Consider the following 19,391-nt stretch of genomic DNA (forward strand, 5'->3'; position numbering starts at 1 on the left):
CTCTGCCTCAAAAGAAATAAATAAAAATTAAAAAATAAAATTAAAAAATAAATAATTGGAACCATAAGAAACAGGGCATGGGGGAGAAGACGACACTTAGAAATACAGCATTCACCTACTCCACTGCAAAGTCACACTCAGTGCAAACTCTCTGCAATGCCTCTTGCAATCAGCTTATTTTCCCTCAAAGAACAAGAAGCATGCAAGTCTCTGTTAATAAAATAATTTTAATAAATTGAGTTTTATACACAGCTTTTAAAAATTATTTATTTATTTATTTATTTATTTGAGATGGAGTCGCTCTTTGTTACCCAGGCTGGAGTGCAGTGGCATGATCTCGGCTCACTGCAACCTCTGCCTCCCGGGTTCAAGTGATTCTCCTGCCTGTCAGCCTCCTGAGTCGCTGAGATTACAGTCGCCCACCACCACACCTGGCTCATTTTTTGTATTTTTTAGTAGAGATGGGGTTTCGCCATGTTGGCCAGGCTGGTCTTGAACTCCTGACCTCAGGTGATCCACCCGCCTCAGCCTCCCAAAGTGCTGGGATTACAGGCGTGAGACACCACGCTCGGCCTTGTACACAGCTTTTAGCAAACATTGCTCAGGTTTGATTGTTGTGGCTGATGGGCAATCTTTTTTTTTTTGGCTCACAAGCGAGCCAAAAGAGATATCTATGGAATTTTAAAACTGACTTTTAACTTTAAAATCATCTCTGCAAACTTGCACACCAGAAATTGCTTCTTAAATAGCCTGATAAAAACAATAAATAGGTTTTTTTTATTATCTGATAAATTTATTCTCTTGGAGCCTTAGGCATGGATGCTCATACAGCGAGGACAGAAAAACCCCCTCCTCAACAACCAAAACATAAGGATCAACAAGATGCTGATGGAGGTTGCAGCCTGGCCTGCTCCTATCTCAGAAGTCATTTTTGCCAGCTGGGTATGGTGGCTCATGCCTGTAATCCTAGCTCTTTGGGAGGCCAAGGTGGGAGGATCGCTTGAAGTCAGGGGTTTGAGATCACCCTGGGCAACACAATAAAACTATCACTACAAAAAAAAAAAATTTTTTTTTTTTAATTAGCCATGCATGGCGGCATGTGTAGGCCCAGTTCCTTGGGAGGCTAAGGTGAAAGGATTGTTTGAGCATGGGAGGCTGAGGTTGCAGTGAGCCGTGAAGCTGCCACTGCATTCTAGCCTGGGCAACAGACCAAGATCCTGTCTCAGGAAAAAAAAAAAAAAAAAAAAAAAGAAGTCATTTTTGCCATTTTGAGATGAAGCCCCTTTCCCCCTTTTCTCTAATCAATACAGCAAATATATAAAAATCCATAGGTTCATTATGGTGTTAAATGGATCACTTTGGTTACCTCACTCTAGTGATATTATAGGGTAAAACAGAACCAAATGAGTAGGTACTTTCTTAAGTCCTGCGCTTCTCCAAATTTAATGTGCACATGAACCACCTGGAGCTCTGGTTAAAATGCAGACTCTGATTCAGCAGGTCTGTAGAGGACCTCAGAGTCAGCATTTCTAACAAGCTCCCAGGTGATCTCTATGAACCATAGTTGGAGTAGCAAGGCCTGAATCCCTTGGTACTTTAACCTTCAGTGTCCTGCTTAGGATCTCGACTCTGGAGATGATAAGGTACACATGGTCTCTACAGGTTGAAAGCTGTGAGTCGTCAGCAACACCACTGGGTCAGACTGCCTTTTCTATCCTTTGACACTATCATGGGAGTTCCTTTAAAAATAAGGAGAGTATGAAGGTTTTAGTTGTATTATTGTGACAGCTTTATATATGGCTTAGATTTTTTTCTTTGCATGCATGTTAATTATAGATAAATAAAAAGACAGATACACAAAGGCTTACCATAAGAAAATGAGAAGGAATTTCCATCTTGGAGGATGCAAATTTGTCTGAAAAATTATTTTTTTTTTGAGACAGAGTCTTGCTCTGTCACCCAGGCTGGAGGGCAGTGGCCTGATCTTAGCTCACTGTAACTGCTGCCTCCCGAGTTCAAGTGATTCTCCCACCTCAGCATCCCGAGTAGTAACTGGGATTACAGGCATGCATTACCATGCCCGGAAAATTTTTGTATTTTTAGTAGAGAGAGGGTTTCACCATGTTGGCCAGGCTGGTCTTGAACTCCTCACCTCAGGTAATCTGCTCACCTCAACCTCCCAAAGTCCTGGGATTACAGGCATGAACCACCATGCCTGGCCTGAAAAAGTATTTGTTTTTAATAGAGGCCATATATTATCAATCAGAAGTTTTCGGTGTTTTAAAGCTTCGGGTATAGAATGTGTTGTTCCAAGCGCAGAAATGATGGCAGTTGCATTGGTCTACAAAAATGTTTGGGTCCACTGGAAATAGTCACAATCAGTTAGGCAGTTTGGGTTGACTGACTGACTCATTCAACCAACCAACCATTGATCCATCCATCCATCCATCCATCCATCCATCCATCCATCCATCCATCCAGTTATTAAATAAATATTTATTGAGCACCCTTTATATAAAAATATCCAATTTAGGTATTAAAGAGATACAAAGATAAAGCAGCCACAGACATTGCATTCAAGCTTATAACCAAGTACCTGGAAAGTATCTAGTTATGTAGGGATAAACACTTGTGGTAAGTGGTATTTTTAGAAATCATTTTAACTACCCATAAAACTCCTGCAGCAACTTTGATACCTCCTGTAGCATGGTGGAAAGCAACAGAGATAAGGATTCCATTTGGCATCATCTTTATTAAGTATCAGAAAGCATAATTTGCATCATGAAAAATAGGTTTACATAGTTTGTGAAAAATATCCCTCTACATTAATAGAAAATAAAAGCTTTTGATTTAACCTAATAAAAACTTCACTGACTTTCCTAAAAGTAAAGAAAGCTTCCCCTCCATACTGAAATGTATTCCCATGATCTTATACTTTCTTTTTCAGCAATCCTAGACTGCTATGATAGACATTCTGCTGGCATCAAAACTGACCATATGGTACTCTGCATCATTGCCTCAGCACTGTCTCTGTCTAGGCACCAACTCAAAAGGGCTAGATATATTTTTTAAAAGCTATCACTGGCTGAGTGCAGTGGTTCACACCTGTAATCCTCGCACTTTGGGCAGCCAAGGCAGGAGTTTGAGGCCAGCCTGGGCAAGATAGTGAGACCCCCGTCTCTATAGAAACAAAAATTGGCTGAGTGTAGTGGCATGTGCCTGTAGTCCCAGCTACTCAGGGAGGCTGAAGTGGGAGAATCACTTGAGCTCAGGAGTTTGAGGCCCAAGTGCGCTATGATCACGCCACTGCACTCCAGCCTGGGCAACGGAGTGAGACTGTCGCAAAAATATAATGATATATAGCAAAGGTACCAGGAGCTAACTTGAAGAAGCTCTCATTGGCCTAAGATGGGAAAATCTGAGCATCGGAGAGACCAATAACAGCAAAGAATTGAAAACACCACAATACAAAATTTGTGTTTATAATGGTGCTCCAGCCACCTCTCCCCAAAACTTGTCACGGTTGCTAAGATACCAGCTCATCACCCTGAGTGTTGATAAGTAAAAGTAGCCAGAATCCATGAGGGTGAGTTCTTTTCCATACAATTCCAATTACTAAATGCAGAAGGAATAACAGAATTAGAAAATCACTGTCATGAAATACTAGATGCAGACAATGATCATCACTGGATGCTAAAACCACCAGGGAAACAACGTTGACAGGAAAAATGATAACGAGGGGACCAAACGAATACCTCCTGAGCCCACTCATCAATTATAATGTTCTCGAAAGTGGGACAAGTGGATGCTATACACTCACGATGGGGATGCGACAGGAAGTGTACAGCACCACATAGGAGGCATTCTTATCTAAAAGAAAGCTGAACCTGAATATGATCAAGCCTCTAGATATAAACTCCAATTTACAGGAAATACAAGTGAAAGAACAAGTTAAGTTACGTACAGGAAACAGCCAAAATTATTTCTCTAACATAGTCATATTCAAAGTGTGGTTCTTGAACCAGCAGCTTCAGTAGCATCTGGGAAAAATAGGAGACATGCACATTCTTGGGGCCCTACCTCAGACCTACTGAATCAGAAACTCTGGGGACGGGGCCCAGGAAGCTGTGTTTTCACGGGCCCTCCTAGTGATTTTGATGCATGCCCAAGCTTGAGAACTACGGCTATAAAAGATTCATGAACTTTTTTTTTTTTTTTTTTTTTTGGGACAGTCTCACTCTGTCGCCCAGGCCGGAGTGCAGTGGTGTAATCTTGGCTCACTGCAAGCTCCGCCTCCCGGGTTCGTGCCATTCTCCTGTTTCAGCCTCCCTAGTAGCTGGGACTACAAGCACCCGCCACCATGCCCAGCTAATGTTTTGTATTTTTAGTAGAGATGGGGTTTCACCGTGTTAGCCAGGATGGTCTTAATGTCCTGACCTCGTGAGCTGCCCGCCTTGGCCTCCCAAAGTGCTGGGATTACAGGCGTGAGCCACCACGCCTGGCTGGAAACAGCTTTTAAAAAGGAAAGGAAAGGGGGACTTAGATTGCTATAGGGTAAAGGACTTAAGAGACATAAAAATAATAGTGAAAAAAACAAGTACCATGGGGGATTACACCAGCAATATCCTGAAAACTTACTATTATTACTTTTGGAGACAGGGTCTCACTCTGTCGCCCAGGATGGAGAGCAGTGGTGTGATCTCGGCTCACACCACCTCCACCTCCTGGGTTCAAGTGATTCTCCAGCTTCAGCCTCTCAAGTAGCTAGGATTACAGGTGTGCACCACCATGGCTGGCTAATTTTTATATTTTTTCATAGAGATAGGGTTTCTCCATGTTGCCCAGGCTGGTCTTGAACTCCTGAGCTCAAAGCCATCTGCCCGCATTGGCCGCCCAAAGTGCAGGGATTACAGGCATGAGCCACCATACCGGCCCTGAAAAATTATGCTAGCCCAATTTAAAAATAGTTTCAGGGGTTACTGGCACTATGGCAAAAGGAATCATTACATTTATTCAAATTTTTAATTCATAAGGAATTAGCAATTTGATTCTTACAGAAATTGGAAAGAGTCATGAATAATGCATCCCTTTTTTCTCATATTTTGAACTTTCTTTTGTTATTTCCTTTTCTTCTTTTTTGCAGACAGGGTCTTTCCCCAGGCCGGTCTCAAACTCTGGGGCTCACTTGATCCTCCTACCTCTGCCTTCCAAAGTGCTGAGACTACTGGCTGAACTTCCTTTTGTTTTGCTTCTTTGACTCTTACTTTCCCTTTGTCTTCAGCTCTCCAAACAAAACCCTGAGCTCTTTAGAAGAGTCATCATGAAGAAATGAATAAATACATTAGAGAATGTTACTTACGTTATGTGTATGACAGAAATTAAGAGCTTGAAGTGTTTGCCATAATACACTTTTGATCACTCCATCAGCAACTCTGAGGGAAAAATAAAAAAGGAAATGAAAACTCATAGGATAGAGTTCCAGAAGCAAGGGTTGGGAATAGAAGTGGAGTGGCCAGGGACTGCCGTGTTCAAGGAACATCATGCAGAGGGATCCTAAAAAAAATTTTAGTGAAAATTGGGCTTTACTATCTTTTTATTATAGTTATGTAATTTCCTTTTGTGATTTGAATTTTTTACATCCACAAATGATACATGCTTATGAAGATTCAAAAAATAAAGAAAAGTAAAGGAATAAAATGTGTTGGGTCAAATCTTGCTACCCCAAAATAACGGCTATAACTTCTGGTGGCTGTCTCTTCAGGCAACTCTGTTCCTCTCTCTCCCTGTCTCTCTCTGTACTTTTTTTTTTTGGAGACAGGGTCTGGCTCTGTCACCCAGGCTGGAGTGCAGTGGCATGATCTCAGCTCACTGCAACTTCCTGTTTCTGAGTTCAAGACATTAGATTCTCTTGCCTCAGCCTCCCAAGTAGCTGGGATTACAGGCGCACACCACCATGCCCAGCTAATTTTTGTATTTTTAGTAGAGATGGAGTTTCGCCATGTTGGCCAGGCTGGTCCTGAACTCCCGATCTCAGATGATCCATCTACCTCACCCTCCTAGAGTGCTGGGATTACAGGTGTGAGCCACTATGCCCAGCCAGTATTTACTTTTTAACTTTAATTTTAAAATAAACACATTCGTATGGTTCAAATTTTAAACATATAAAAGTATATACATGAAGTTTCTCTGACACCTGCCTAGCCACCCATTTATTTTCTTCAATTTCACTCCGACCACTTTGAGAAACGTTTTATGCATAGAGGTACAAATACCAGCATGTACACATATAGTTTAGTGGCTCCAGAGGAGATCATTATATGGCTGTAGCATAATTTACTTAGTCTCCATTGATGAGCAGTTCAGTTCTGCCAATGTTCATTTCTAGAAACTCTTTAATGAATAACTGTAATCATCCATCTTATGATATTTACGCAATTACCTTCTTAAGATAAGTTCTAGAAGTGGGATTTCTGAGACCAGTGGTAGGCACCCATTACATTTTGATCCTGCAGGGATGAAATTCAGGTAGACCTGAGACTTGGTTTTGCAGGAAAAAAAGGTATACTTGGAAGAGGGCTCTTCAATTCATCCAATCCATGTTGGTGGTAGAGACTCAAGTTATTTTGTAATAGTTTCTTGTCCCTGGTAAGCAGATAGCCCAAAAGGAGGCCAGGGAGAATAAGGATCTCATAAGACTGGGAGGGTGTAAGCTTCTTGTCCCTGGCAGACTCATCACTCTGTATAGAAAATATTGGGAAGTATCATGGGCAGGTGTATTTTCCACTGGGGATTGGGGATCTGGGAAACTTACTCTGTTTGCGAGTATTCTACTTTATGTAACCATCTCCATGAATTATAGCATTTACATTCTCTGTAACTTTTCTGTTGGTAGCTTTCCATCACTCACATCACTGTCCCATGATGATGCCTTCACATTTACACACTGTCAAACTACCCTTTCTGAGGAAGGTTATACCCATTTTCACTCCCACCAAACATCTGTGCATCAAAGTCCCTGTCTCCTCATTGTCTTGCCAACATTTGGTTTTGCCAATGTTATGTTTGCCAATCTGTGGTTAAAATAAAAAGATGTCTCATTGTGTTTTTTATTTGTATTTCACTAATTTTTAGTGATTATTATTTTTCACACCCTTATTGGATACTGCATTTCTTCTTTTGTGTAATTCCATTTCATGCGTTTATTGCTTTTTAAATTGGTCTGTTCACTGCTTTCCTACTGATTTACAAAGACTCAATGTATATCACGGTCTGTTATATATGCTGCAAATATTTTTCTCAGTGTTGTTTGTCTTTCAGCCCTGTTGACGGAGATGTGGCTGTTGTCTGTATATTTTTCAAAAATCTGAAACATAAGGGTTTCTTTTACTAAATGTCAACTATAAGAATTTTCTTAATTAAAAAAATCATATTATGTAATACCCCAAACATATCCATTACTCAGATTTAATATTTTATCATATTTGGATATTTAAATCATATATTTAGATCTGAACTGTGTGTTTTTTTTTTTAAAAAAACTGAACATGTGCAGATGTAGCTGACTTTACAGAACAGTGGGAAGGCCTAGGCATGACTCAGTTATAACACTAGCTACAAGATACCACCATGTGAGGCTGAAGTACATGCAGAGAAAAGCAAGCAATGTACATGGTACTTTCCTCAGAGCAGTTTCCTGATCTTGTACCACAATTGTGGTGGCATGCCCTTGACATCAGTGGTCCATTGGCAACCCTTTGACTCCAGTTGTCCTCATTATTAATATTGTGAATGTACCTAATTCTCATGATTAAATCCCTTTCCACTTGAAGTGTCTATTTCCAGCACTGAATTCTGATGTAACTGTATTCTCCCCACTTCACCTAGAGTCAAACCTGAAACAACACTGTTTACATTTTTAAAATATGAGGCAGGAAGAATAGTATAGCCATTTTGAGCACTGTGAGACAGGTCGCTTGAATTCAAATCCCAGATATGCTGCTTCCTTCCTACTTTATAATCTTTTTTTTTTTTTTTTTTTTTTGAGATGGAGTCTTGCTCTGTCGCCCAGGCTGGAGTGCAGTGGCCCAATCTCAGCTCTCTGCAAGCTCTCCCTCCTGGGTTCACACTATTCTCCTGCCTCAGCCTCCTGAGTAGCTGGGACTACAGGTGTCGGCCACCACACCCAGCTAATTTTTTGTATTTTTAGTAGAGATGGTGTTTTACCGTGTTAGCCAGGATGGTCTCGATCTCCTGACCTCGTGATCCACCCTTGGCCTCCCAAAGTGCTGGGATTACAGGTGTGAGCCACTGCGTCTGGCATCTACTTTATAATCTTGAACATATGCTATTTAAGTTCTCTGAACCTTCAGTTTTCCTCATGTGTAATAACAGATTAATATCTCATAAGTTTATGGAGTAATCTATCCCCTCAATGTCTGGTTTTAACACCCACATGGGTTCTGGAGATACAGGTCTGAGATCAGATAAGGCCAGTCGATGGGATTGAGACCCCCATACAAAGACGGAAGAGGTGCAGAAGAATAGCAAGAGGCCCCAAGGAGAGAAAGAACTGGGAGTGTGGGGAAGACAGTATGAGGCCAGGGTGGCTGACGCTTGAGTGAAGAAGACGGGAAGATTAGCAGAGACCAGTTCATGGATCTAGATCTAGATCTAGATCAGAGATCTAGATCTCGATGAGAAATTTGGATTTTATGCTAGATTCAAAACCACTGAAAGAAATCAAGCAAGGAAGTGACATAATATGGAGAATGGATTTCTGGGGGGCAACACACATAGAGAGAAATTAGGAGGCTAATTCAATAACCCAAGTGAGATTTGGACACTTAGATTATGGTGGCAGCAGTGAGAGGAAGGGAAATGGATTTCCATCCTTGGGAGGAACTAGCGAGGGTGGAGCACATGCTCCTACTGACGTGGGAACAGAACGCTGGTCTGGTCAGGATCTAAGAGCCTACAGGTGCAGGAGAGTAAGTACAGGAATTGGGAAATGAGGTAGGGGCTAGGATTCAGAAACTGCAAAGCCCCAATTATTAGCCTAAATAACATGGAATCAAGAATGAAGTAATTTCATAGGAAAGTAGTTTCATAGGATGTTAAAGATGCCTTTAACATGAAAGAGGATGTTTAAAGGCATCTCACAGGAAGTGTCACATTTGGTTCAGTTAGCTTCCAAGAAGGCAGATTCTGTCAGGGGCAAAACAACATCCCTGATCGTGCAAAGAGAAGATAGTCATCAAAGAGAACCACAAACCACCACTACAGATCGTGCAAAGAGAAGATAACCATCAAAGAGAATGCACATCCACGCGGTGCTCAGTCCAGAAAGATAGAGTGCTGCAGCACTGTTCAGCCACAGGCAGCATTTTTCAAAGCATCTTGGAGCAAAATGAACCTCTGGTGAAATCAAATGATGCTCATTGTTTAAATATTATATTTTGGGTGAGTGCAAAACCAAATATTTGATTGGTTCAAAAGTAATTGAGGTTCTTGCCGCTAAAAGTAATACTAAAAGTCGTAATGAAGGCCTTAAAGCAAACATGAGACATCACAGTTCAAGTCTGAATGGGTTAACAAGAAAGGGTAACATGATGGGGGAATTCAGACTGAACTGCTCGGAATACGCTCCTTGAATCACTCAGAGGAAGACCTGATGCTGACATCAGAAGTCACTACCTGGAAGTTTGTTATAAAAACTTAATAGGGGAAGCTTGATTTCATTATTACTACCTAAGATGAATTCAGTCCTTCTCAGTAAATCTTTACTATCCTAGAATAAAATCCAGCCTTGTTACTATGGCCTACCAGGCTGTTAATAACATTTTACTTCCATTTCCCTTCCCAACTTTATCTCCTATCACATCCCCAAAGTCAGTCCATCCCAGTCCATTATTTTTTCTGTTCTCTGAACATGCCAGGCTTATTTTATTATTTATTTATTTATTGAGATGGAGTTTCACTCTTGTTGCCCAGGCTAGAGTGCAATGGCACAATCTCAGCTCACCGCCACCTCTGCCTCGCAGGTTCAAGTGATTCTCCTGTCTCAGCCTTCTGAGTAGCTGGGATTACAGGCATGCACCACCACACCTGGCTAATTTTGTATTTTTAGTAGAGATGGGATTTCTCCATGTTGGTCAGGCTGGTCTCGAACTCCTGACCTCAGGTGATCTGCCTGCCTCGGCCCTCCAAAAGTGTTGGGATTACAGGTGTGAGCCACTGTGCCTGGCCCCCCAGGCTTATTTATAACTTCAATCAGGCTGTTAATAACATTTTACTTCTATTTCTATATTCACTTCTTTTTCTACTTCTATTAACAGTTTATTGTTCCTTCTACTCTCTTTTGGTAATGAGTAATTTTCTGTGTTAACTTGACTAGGTTAAGGGATGCCCAGAGAGCTGGTAAAACATTATTTCTGCCAGGTGCAGTGACTCGTGCTTGTAATCCCAGCACTTTGGGAGGCTGAGGCACGAGGATTGCTTGAGCCCAGGTGTTTGAGACCAGCCTGGACAACATGGCAAGACCCCATCTCTAATCAGTTTAAAAATTAGCCAGACATAATGGTAAGTGTCTGTGGTCCCAGCTGCTCAGGACGCTCAGGCAAGAGGATTGCTTGAGTTTGGGAGTTTGAAACTGCAGCGAGCCATGTTCAGGCCACTGCAGAGAGTGAGACAAGTGAATGAGACCTTCTCTCAAAAAACAAAAAAACCCAAACCATCATTTGTGGGTGTGTCTGTGAGGGTGTTTCTGGAAGGGATTCAGATTTGAAACAGTAGACTGAGTAAAGAAGACCCACCCACAATGGTGAGGGTAGGCAGACAGGCATCATGAAACCTGCTGGGGGCCTGGATACAACAAAAAGGTAGAGGAAGGGTTGCTTCTGTCTCCTTGAGCTGGGACATCCGTCTTCTCCTGCCCTTGGATGTGGAAGCTCCTGGCTCTCAGGCCTTTGGACTTAGAAGCTTTCTGTCCTCTTGGGCCTTAGGACTTGGCCTGAATTAGACCATCGGCTTTCCTGGTTCTCTGGCTTGCAGATGGCAGATTGTGGAACTTTTCTCCCTCCATCATCACACGAGTCAATACCCATAATAAATCTGTTATCAATACCTCTACGTATCGTATTGGTTTTGTTTCTCTGAAGAACCTTGACTAATACACCTCCTGGGCATTCTCTAACTTCACGTTGTGCTTCATTTTTCTTCAAAGACTCATAACTCTTCTTTATTGCTGGACTACATCAGAATGTAAATTGCACAAGGCAAGGACTTTCTCTTGCCCATTGTTATAGTCCCAGCACCTAGAACAGGACCTGGTACCTAATAGGAGCTCAATTAATCTTGTTTCTCTGGCACTCCTAGAAATTTTATAAACTAAAACCTTGCAACAAATGTCTTTCTCTGTAAACTAGCTAGAGTGAATTCTGTTGTTGAGTCCTGACCAATTCAGGACATGGTACCAGAAGTGGATGTGGGAAACAATCCAAGGCTGTGAGAATCTAGGATTGGGTATCTGATGTAATGGGGTCTGAAGGGCAGCATCTAATTACCATTAATGGCGGGGATGCTGGCAGATGGCCACCCAGTAATGAAACAGGTATTTATATATATATATATGTATATATTTGAGACAGAGTCTCGCTCTGTCACTCAGGCTGGAGTGCAATGGCGTGATCTTGGCTCACTGCAACCTCCACATCCTGGGTTCAAGCAATTCTCCTGCCTCAGCCACCTGAGTAGGTGGGACTACAGGTGCTTGCCACCACACCTGGCTAATTTTTTGTATTTTAGTAGAAACGGGATTTCACTCTGTTGCCCAGAGTGGTCTTGAACTCCTGACCTCAAGTAATCTGCCTGCCTCGGCCTCCCAGAGTGCTAGGATTACAGGTATGAGCCACTGTGCTCGGCCTGAAAAGGGAATTTAAATAGTCACCTGTGGCCATCTGGAATAAAATGCTTATTCAAGGCAAGGCTTTGGTGAACTAAGTGTGATAGAACAATATAGGTAATAACAGATATATGAGGTGGCCTGGCTGTTTCTAATTTCACTGGAGAAATTAAAGAAAAAAAGCACAGGTTCAGAGCTTTAATATCTTGGTTCATGGCACAGTTAGGACATCAGGCATTCTGATATTTACCCTAAAAGAACCCCTTACTTCTTGTTTCTGTAGGACCCACTTTACAGATCCACTGGGACTACCATGAGATTGCTAAAAAACTGACAGACAATAACCCTGCAGGGTGCTCAGTGACAACAAAGACTGAATTTATGTGAGGGTAATTAGTTTCTCAGTTAATGAGATGAGAAGGAGAAATTGTCCAGGAATTGGAAGTGACACTTGAAAGTATTCACGTAACTAAGAGCACCCTAACTTCCTCCCAAACTTTTCTTCTTACAGGAAGTAGCCCCCAAACTTGTACAATGAGGCTGCTTCTGCCTTGCTACAGACTCTCAGATCTCACCGGAGGCAGGTGCCTTGTGTGGGGATGTCCACTCTCTTCAAGCCTCCTCTCCCCACCTCCCCTCAGGGTCTCCAAACCTTAACTAAAGTCAGATCCCAGCATGACTCAGGGGCCTATAACAAAGTGAAACAGAGGAAGAGGAGATTTACATGGTGAAAAGAACTACAAAATTTTGCTGATTTATGACAGGGAATGTATGAAGAAATGGCTTTCACGGGTGTTGGACCAGAGAGGAAGAAATACGACTTTAGATTGGGCTGATTATAACAATATGGGCACAACTTATTCGAGATTCTGTTTTTTTGTTTTTTTTTTTTCTTTTTTCTGAGATGGAGTTTCGCTCTGTCACCCAGGTTGGAGTGAAGTGGCATGGTTTCGGCTCACTGCAACCTCTGCCTCCCAGGTTCAAGCAATTCTCCTGTCTCAGCCTCCCGAGTAGCTGGGATTACAGGTGCCTGCCACCACGCCTGGCTAATTTTTTTGTATTTTTAGTAGAGACAGGGTTCCACCATGTTGGCCAGGCTGATCTCAAACTCCTGACCTCAAGTGACCCGTCTCCCTCAGCCTCCCAAAGTGCTGGGATTACAGGTGTGAACCACCACACCTGGCTCCAGATTCTGATTTCAGCAGACCACCTGGGGCATACAGGAATGATTCTAGTTAGTTGCTGAACTGGTTGACTGAGCCTGGACTAAATGGTTGCCTATGCCAAAGGAAGTTAAGACGCCAAAAATTCATAAATAAAATGAGGGAGAAGGAACTCAGAGACTGGAAGAGACAGAAACGTTGAAGAGAATTTATCATAGACAACATGCTCATCGAGTACCCAACTATGTCTCCCCATAGCATTTAATGGTAATGCTAATCTATACTTTTCTCCAAATCTGCAGCATTGCTTTCAGTTTTCTATTTTGGTAAAAAGCAACGTGCCAGACACTTCTACTAGGCTCTTCCACCATAACAGCCTTCATTCCTTAGATCAGAGAGCCACCTCACTTCTCTTCCTTTTGTTAGTGTATTTATTTCAGCAACTCACTTAGGAAATGGGAAAATACTTACCAGGATGGATCTGTGGACCCACTGGGGCAACCACGAAATGGATTTGAGTCAAAATTCACTTGCCACCTGACTGTCATTAAGCTCCCCATTCCCCCAAAACTGGTGAACCACAGTGGTTTTCAAGGTCACTGGTCACTGGCTTTACTTTACGGAATCTTGCTCTTGTCCAGGCTGGAGTGAAGTGGTACAATCTCAGCTCACTGCAACCTCCACCTCCCGGGTTCAAACAATTCTCCTGTCTCAGCCTCCTGAGTAGCTGGGACTACAGGGGCCCACCACCATGCCCAGCTAATTTTTGCATTTTCATAGAGATGGCGTTTCACCATGTTGGTCAGGCTGGTCTTGAACTTCTGACCTCAGGTGATCCACCCGCCTCAGCCTCCCAAAGTGCTGGGATTACAGATGTGAGCCACCGTGCCCAGCCAATAATATATTTCTTAATACTCCTGATTCAATGTCATCCTTCCACCAAGCCACACCCATAACCTTATGGTAAATTTCTATGCTTAATTTACTGATAAAGAAATTCAAGTTTAATTTACCAATGTACATCATGTGTTGTCATCAGTCAGAAATGGACAGCTACAGTTTTATAAACCCGTGTAGTAGTTGTAACACTATAATAATCTATAATTGTTCCCTTGTAATCTGATTCTTCATCAGACTTTAAACTTCTTCTTCTTCTTCTTTTTTTTTTTTTTTTGATGGAGTTTTGTTCTTGTTGCCCAGGCTGGAGTGCAATGACGTGATCTCGGCTCACTGCAAGCTCTGCCTCCCAGATTCAAGTGATTCTCCTGCCTCAGCCTCCCAAGTAGCTGGGATTATAGGCACCCACCACCACACCTGGCTAATTTTTGTATTTTTAGTAGAGACAGGGTTTCATCATGTTGGTCAGGCTGGTCTAGAACTCCTGACCTCAGATGATTCACCTGCCTCGGCCTCCCAAAGTGCTAGGATTACAGGTGTGAGCCACTGCACCAGCCAGATTTTAAACTTCTTGATGGCAGGATTATTCTATCATGTGTAGTGCAATAGCAGTTTAGGGAAATCCTCCCTGTTGACAGGAGTGATACTTCCTATCACTATCCCATTTAACTTACTATTGGGCTTTGTAGAAAAAAAATGAATCTTAGAGAATGAGAATAGATTATCACTTTAATCAGATGATGCCAATTGTAGCCGCTCTTATACATACAGTTTCTCTACTGGAGCAAATCCAACACAGCCTCACTACTTTGGATGCATCTATTGATGTAACAAAAGCTTTTTTCTCTATCCAGTAAGTAGAGAAGATTTCATCTGGCAGGGGAAGCAGTACACTTTCACCACCTTACTTCACTGTGACAAAAACTTCCTTTTTCTTTTTCTTTTCTTTTTTTTTTTTTAGATGGAGTCTCGCTCTGTTGCCCAGGCTGGAGTGTAGTGGCGTGATCTTGGCTCACTGCAACCTCCACCTCCCATATTGAAGCGATTCTCCTGCCTCAGCCTCCTGAGTAGCTGGGACTATCGGGACTATAAGGGCACACCACCATGCCTGGCTCATTTTTTGGTATTTTTAGTAGAGATGTAGTTTTACTATGTTGGCCAGGCTGCTCTTGAACTCCTGACTTCAAATGATCTGCCTGCCTTGGCCTCCCAAAGTGCTGAAATTACAGGTGTGAGCCATCATGCCCAGCCCAACTCTTTTTTTTTTTTTTTTTTTTGAGACAGAGTTCCAGTCTGTTGCTGAGGCTGGAGTGCAGTGGTGCAATATCGGCTCACTGCAACCCCTGCCTCCCGGGTTCAAGTGATTCTCCTGCCTCAGCCTCCTAAGTAGCTGGGACTACAGGTGCATACCACCACACCCAGCCAATTTTTTATTTTTAGTAGAGATGGGGGTTTCACCATGTTGGCCAGGCTGGTCTTGAACTCCTGACCTCAGGTGATCTGCCCTCCCTGGCCTCCCAAAATGCTGGGATTACAGGCATGAGCCACTGTGCCTGGCCCAATTCTTCTTTATGCTATAATTTAGTTGTTGGGTCCCTTCATTATCTCACCATCCCATGGCTCAATCTACATTCACTACATAGATGATCTTTTTTTTTTTTTTTTTTTTTTTGAGACAGAATCTCGCTCTCTCGCTCTGTCGCCCAGTCTGGAGTGCAGTGGTGCGATCTCGGCTCACTGCAAGCTCCACCTCCTGGGTTCACGTCATTCTCCTGCCTCAGCCTCCCGAGTAGCTGGGACTACAGGCGCCTGCCACCACGCCCGGCAAATTTTTTTGTGTTTTTTAGTAGATACGGGGTTTCACCGTGTTAGCCAGGATGGTCTCGATCTCCTGACCTCGTGATCCACCCACCTTGGCCTCCCAAAGTGCTGGGATTACAGGCATGAGCCACCATGCCCTGCCACATTGATCTTATGCCCCCACACCAGTTATTTCTCCTACACGTTTCCCCCAATGAACAATAGTCCAATAGGTTTGGTATGTATACTAGCTGGTTGTTTATCTCTGTTTGGTATTCACTGGACTTAGGCCTTTACAAATACTCTCTTGCCTGTTATTTAAGTAGATTTTAGGAAAGGAGTACAAGTAGATGAATACTTTTAATTAATCATGGTTATCTAGAAGTACCCAGCATTTCATAAAAGAGTAGCATATTCTAGATTGTTCCTATTTGCATTACTCCATGTATAATAGATTGAAGTCTCAGGGCTGACCCAAAGCACTACTGAACACTAGCAGTGCTAAGCACATTTGTAAAACTTAAAAGTGCAAAGCGGGATGGTTCAGAGGTCCTTGGCACTGCAAAACATATTCAACAGAGGAGTTGCTTGAACATGCCTTGCTCTTTCTTGTGTCTGTGCATTCTTCCAGGGGTGTCCATCTGGCCAACTCCTCTTCCTTTTCAAAACTCAAATGCTGCCTTCTCTGCAGAATCTCCCTCACTTCCCGGGGTCAACAGATGTTGGAGTTGCTTCTGTTGTGCATCCCTTGCATCAGCATTAACCCAATCAACGTAAGCATTTGTAGTTGTTACTTTCAATATCTGTCTCTTCGTTACATCTTAAGCTTCTTGAGGGAAGGATTGTGCCATTATAACTGTATCCTCTGCACCAGTGTAAAATGTTCCACGAAATATTTTTTGAGCGAAAGAATGCTAGGCATGAGGAAGCCATTAAGATCAATGAGACATGAAGTATGCCCTCAAAAAACTTATACTCTAGTGAGAGAGAGTTTGCACATAAAAACATATACAGTAGTAAGTACCAAGTACCATAACAGGGATGAAAATAAAATTCCATAGGAATTCAAAGGAAGGAAGCAATTCCATCCAGATGAAGGAAACTTAGAGATGTTACAAATATCTAGGATTTCACATTTTAAAGATTATGATAGGCTCACGCCTGTAATCCCAGCCCTTTAGGAGGCCGAGGCAGGTGGATCACCTGAGGTCAGGAGTTCGAGACCAGCCTGACCAACATGGCGAAACCCTATCTCTACTAAAAATACAAAAATTAGCCGGGTGTGGTAGCGGGTCCCTGTAGTCTCAGCTATTTGGGAGGCTGGGGTGGGAGGACTGCTTGAGCCCAGGAGGTAGAGGCTGCAGTGAGCCGAGATTGCCCCACTGCACTCCAGCCTGACGACAGTGTGAGACTGTGTCTCAAAATAAATAAATAAATAAATAAAGATTATGATAAAGACAGTGAAGGTGTAAAAGGCTAGAACCTTCTAGATTAAAATGAGAAGAACATGAGCTAAGTCTACAGACAGGAAAGCTTAGGATACAAGTAGGGAAGAGAAAGATGTTCAGTTCAATCAAACTGGTGTATGCATTGAATGTTTTATAACAGTCTCAGGGCCTTGAACAATACATGAAGTAAGCATAAATTTCTAACTTCATGAAAATGTATGTTAATTTATAAATTAATTTATAGACTGGCTGAACATATCAGTCTTCTAAGTAAACATAAAACATCCTATGTAGTGCAGAATAAAATTGATCTATGAATTAATATACCATTTTAATTGTCTTTTTATTAATTTTTATTTTAAAAGTAATATATATATGCATTCACAGAATACTGAGAAAACTCCAATTTTTAATTATACTTAACATTCTAGTATGTTATCTCATTTTTTCATATATCATCCCAGGAACATTTCCTCAGAACATGAACTATTGTTCTGAAGCATGCTCTCTAATGGACTGGCTGCATATTGTACTATTGTATGGATGGATATACTAAAATGCCTGTAATCAATTCTTTACTACTGGAAAATTAGGGGAGTCCAATATTTTTGTTATAAATAATGAAGTATTGAACATTCATATGCATAACTTTTTGCCCTGATCTGATTATTTTCTTACTATAAATTTCTCTAAATTGAATCTCTTGATCAAAGGATGAAAACAGTTAAATTTTTTTCATACATATTGCCAAATTGCCCTCCTAATGGCACTCTCTCCAGCCATGAATGAGGAGGTCTGATTCCCTGACTGTTGATAAGACCGAGTATAATAAATTTTGAAAAATCTTTGCCAAATGTAATAGATGAGAAATGGTACCTTGCTAAAAAGTTTTGAATTTCCTTGATTAATAGGGAAGGATAAGCATGTTTTCTTAGGTGTACTGGTCATTTCCTTCTCTCTCTCTCTCTTTTTGTTTTTTGAAGACTTCTGTCTCCAGTGAGATGGGGTCTTACTCTGTTACCCAGGTTAGAATGCAGTGGCATGATCTCCGCTCACTGCAGCCTCCACTTCTTGAGCTCAAGTGATCTTCCCACCTCAGCCTCCCAACTAGCTGGGACGAGAGGCTAGGTTAATTTTTGTAGTTTTTGTAGAGATGGGTTTCGCCATGTTGGCCAGGCTGGTCTTGAACTCCGGAGCTCAACTGATCCACCCGCCTCAGCCTCCCAAAGGGCTGGGATTACAGGCAGGAGCCACTGCACCCAGCCTCCTCCTCTTTTTTAATGATTTGCTTTCCACATTCACTGGAAGGTAAGGTGAAGCTCCTTTTCTGTGTGTGCTTTGTTCAATGCTGTAGCCTTAGCACTGGCTGGGTGCAGTCTACATTTATGAAAGTTTTTTTTGAATGAATATATTTATTAATTGGATGTCAACCTTTTAAAAATGTTATTTATAAAATCTGCATAGGTATATATAAAATTTATTAATTCTGGCAAATAGTTTACCCAATATCTCATTTCTTTTTTAGTTTCATTTATGGTACTTTTTTGTCAAAGGGAGTCTCTCAAACTACTGTGATTTAACATTTGACAGTTAAAAGTCTCTTTTTTCTCAATTTAGTCTTTTTCAAGTTTCAAAAAAAACTTTTGGTATTCTGATTAGAATTTTGTTTAATAAATAAACTGTAGAGGCAATATTTTTATAATCATGAATATTTCCATCTAGAAACATATGTTCATTTAAATAAAATCCTTATGTACCTGTTTTGCAGCTGTCTTCATGTAGAGTCAGAACAACTCTTTATCTTTATTCCTATACTTTTGTTGTTGTTAATATTTGAATGGGATCCTTCTCCACTAGTTTTTTTTTTTTTTTTTTTTTTTTTGAGACAGAGTCTTGCTCTGTCATCCAGGTGGGAGTGCAGTGGTGTGATCTCAGCTCACTGCAACCTCCGCCTCCTGGGTTCAAGCAATCCTCATACCTCAGCCTCCCGACTAGCTGGTACTACAGGCGCCTGCCACCACACCTAGGTAATTTTTATATTTTTAGTAGAGACAGGGGTTCACCGTGTTGGCCAGGCTGGTCTCAAACTCGTGAGTTCAAGTGATCCACCTGCCTCGGCCTCCCAAAGTGCTGGGATTACAGGCATGAGACACTGCACCCAGCCATCCTCTGTTAGATTTTCTG

At 41.8% G+C, this 19,391-nt stretch overlaps 1 protein-coding gene across 1 annotated transcript in view; it reads right to left on the reverse strand.

Moving 5' to 3' along the window:
• Nucleotides 1–19,391, reverse strand: part of CDKL4 (cyclin dependent kinase like 4) — a 78,482-nt gene that overhangs the window by 39,746 nt on the left and 19,345 nt on the right. Inside the window, exon 4 of the mRNA XM_007970870.3 lies at nt 5,360–5,432. Within this exon, the coding sequence (XP_007969061.3) occupies nt 5,360–5,432 (73 nt within the window). The remainder of the gene's footprint in view (nt 1–5,359; nt 5,433–19,391) is intronic.

This window comes from Chlorocebus sabaeus, chromosome 14, assembly GCF_047675955.1.
Source record: "Chlorocebus sabaeus isolate Y175 chromosome 14, mChlSab1.0.hap1, whole genome shotgun sequence".
Lineage (NCBI taxonomy): Eukaryota > Metazoa > Chordata > Mammalia > Primates > Cercopithecidae > Chlorocebus > Chlorocebus sabaeus.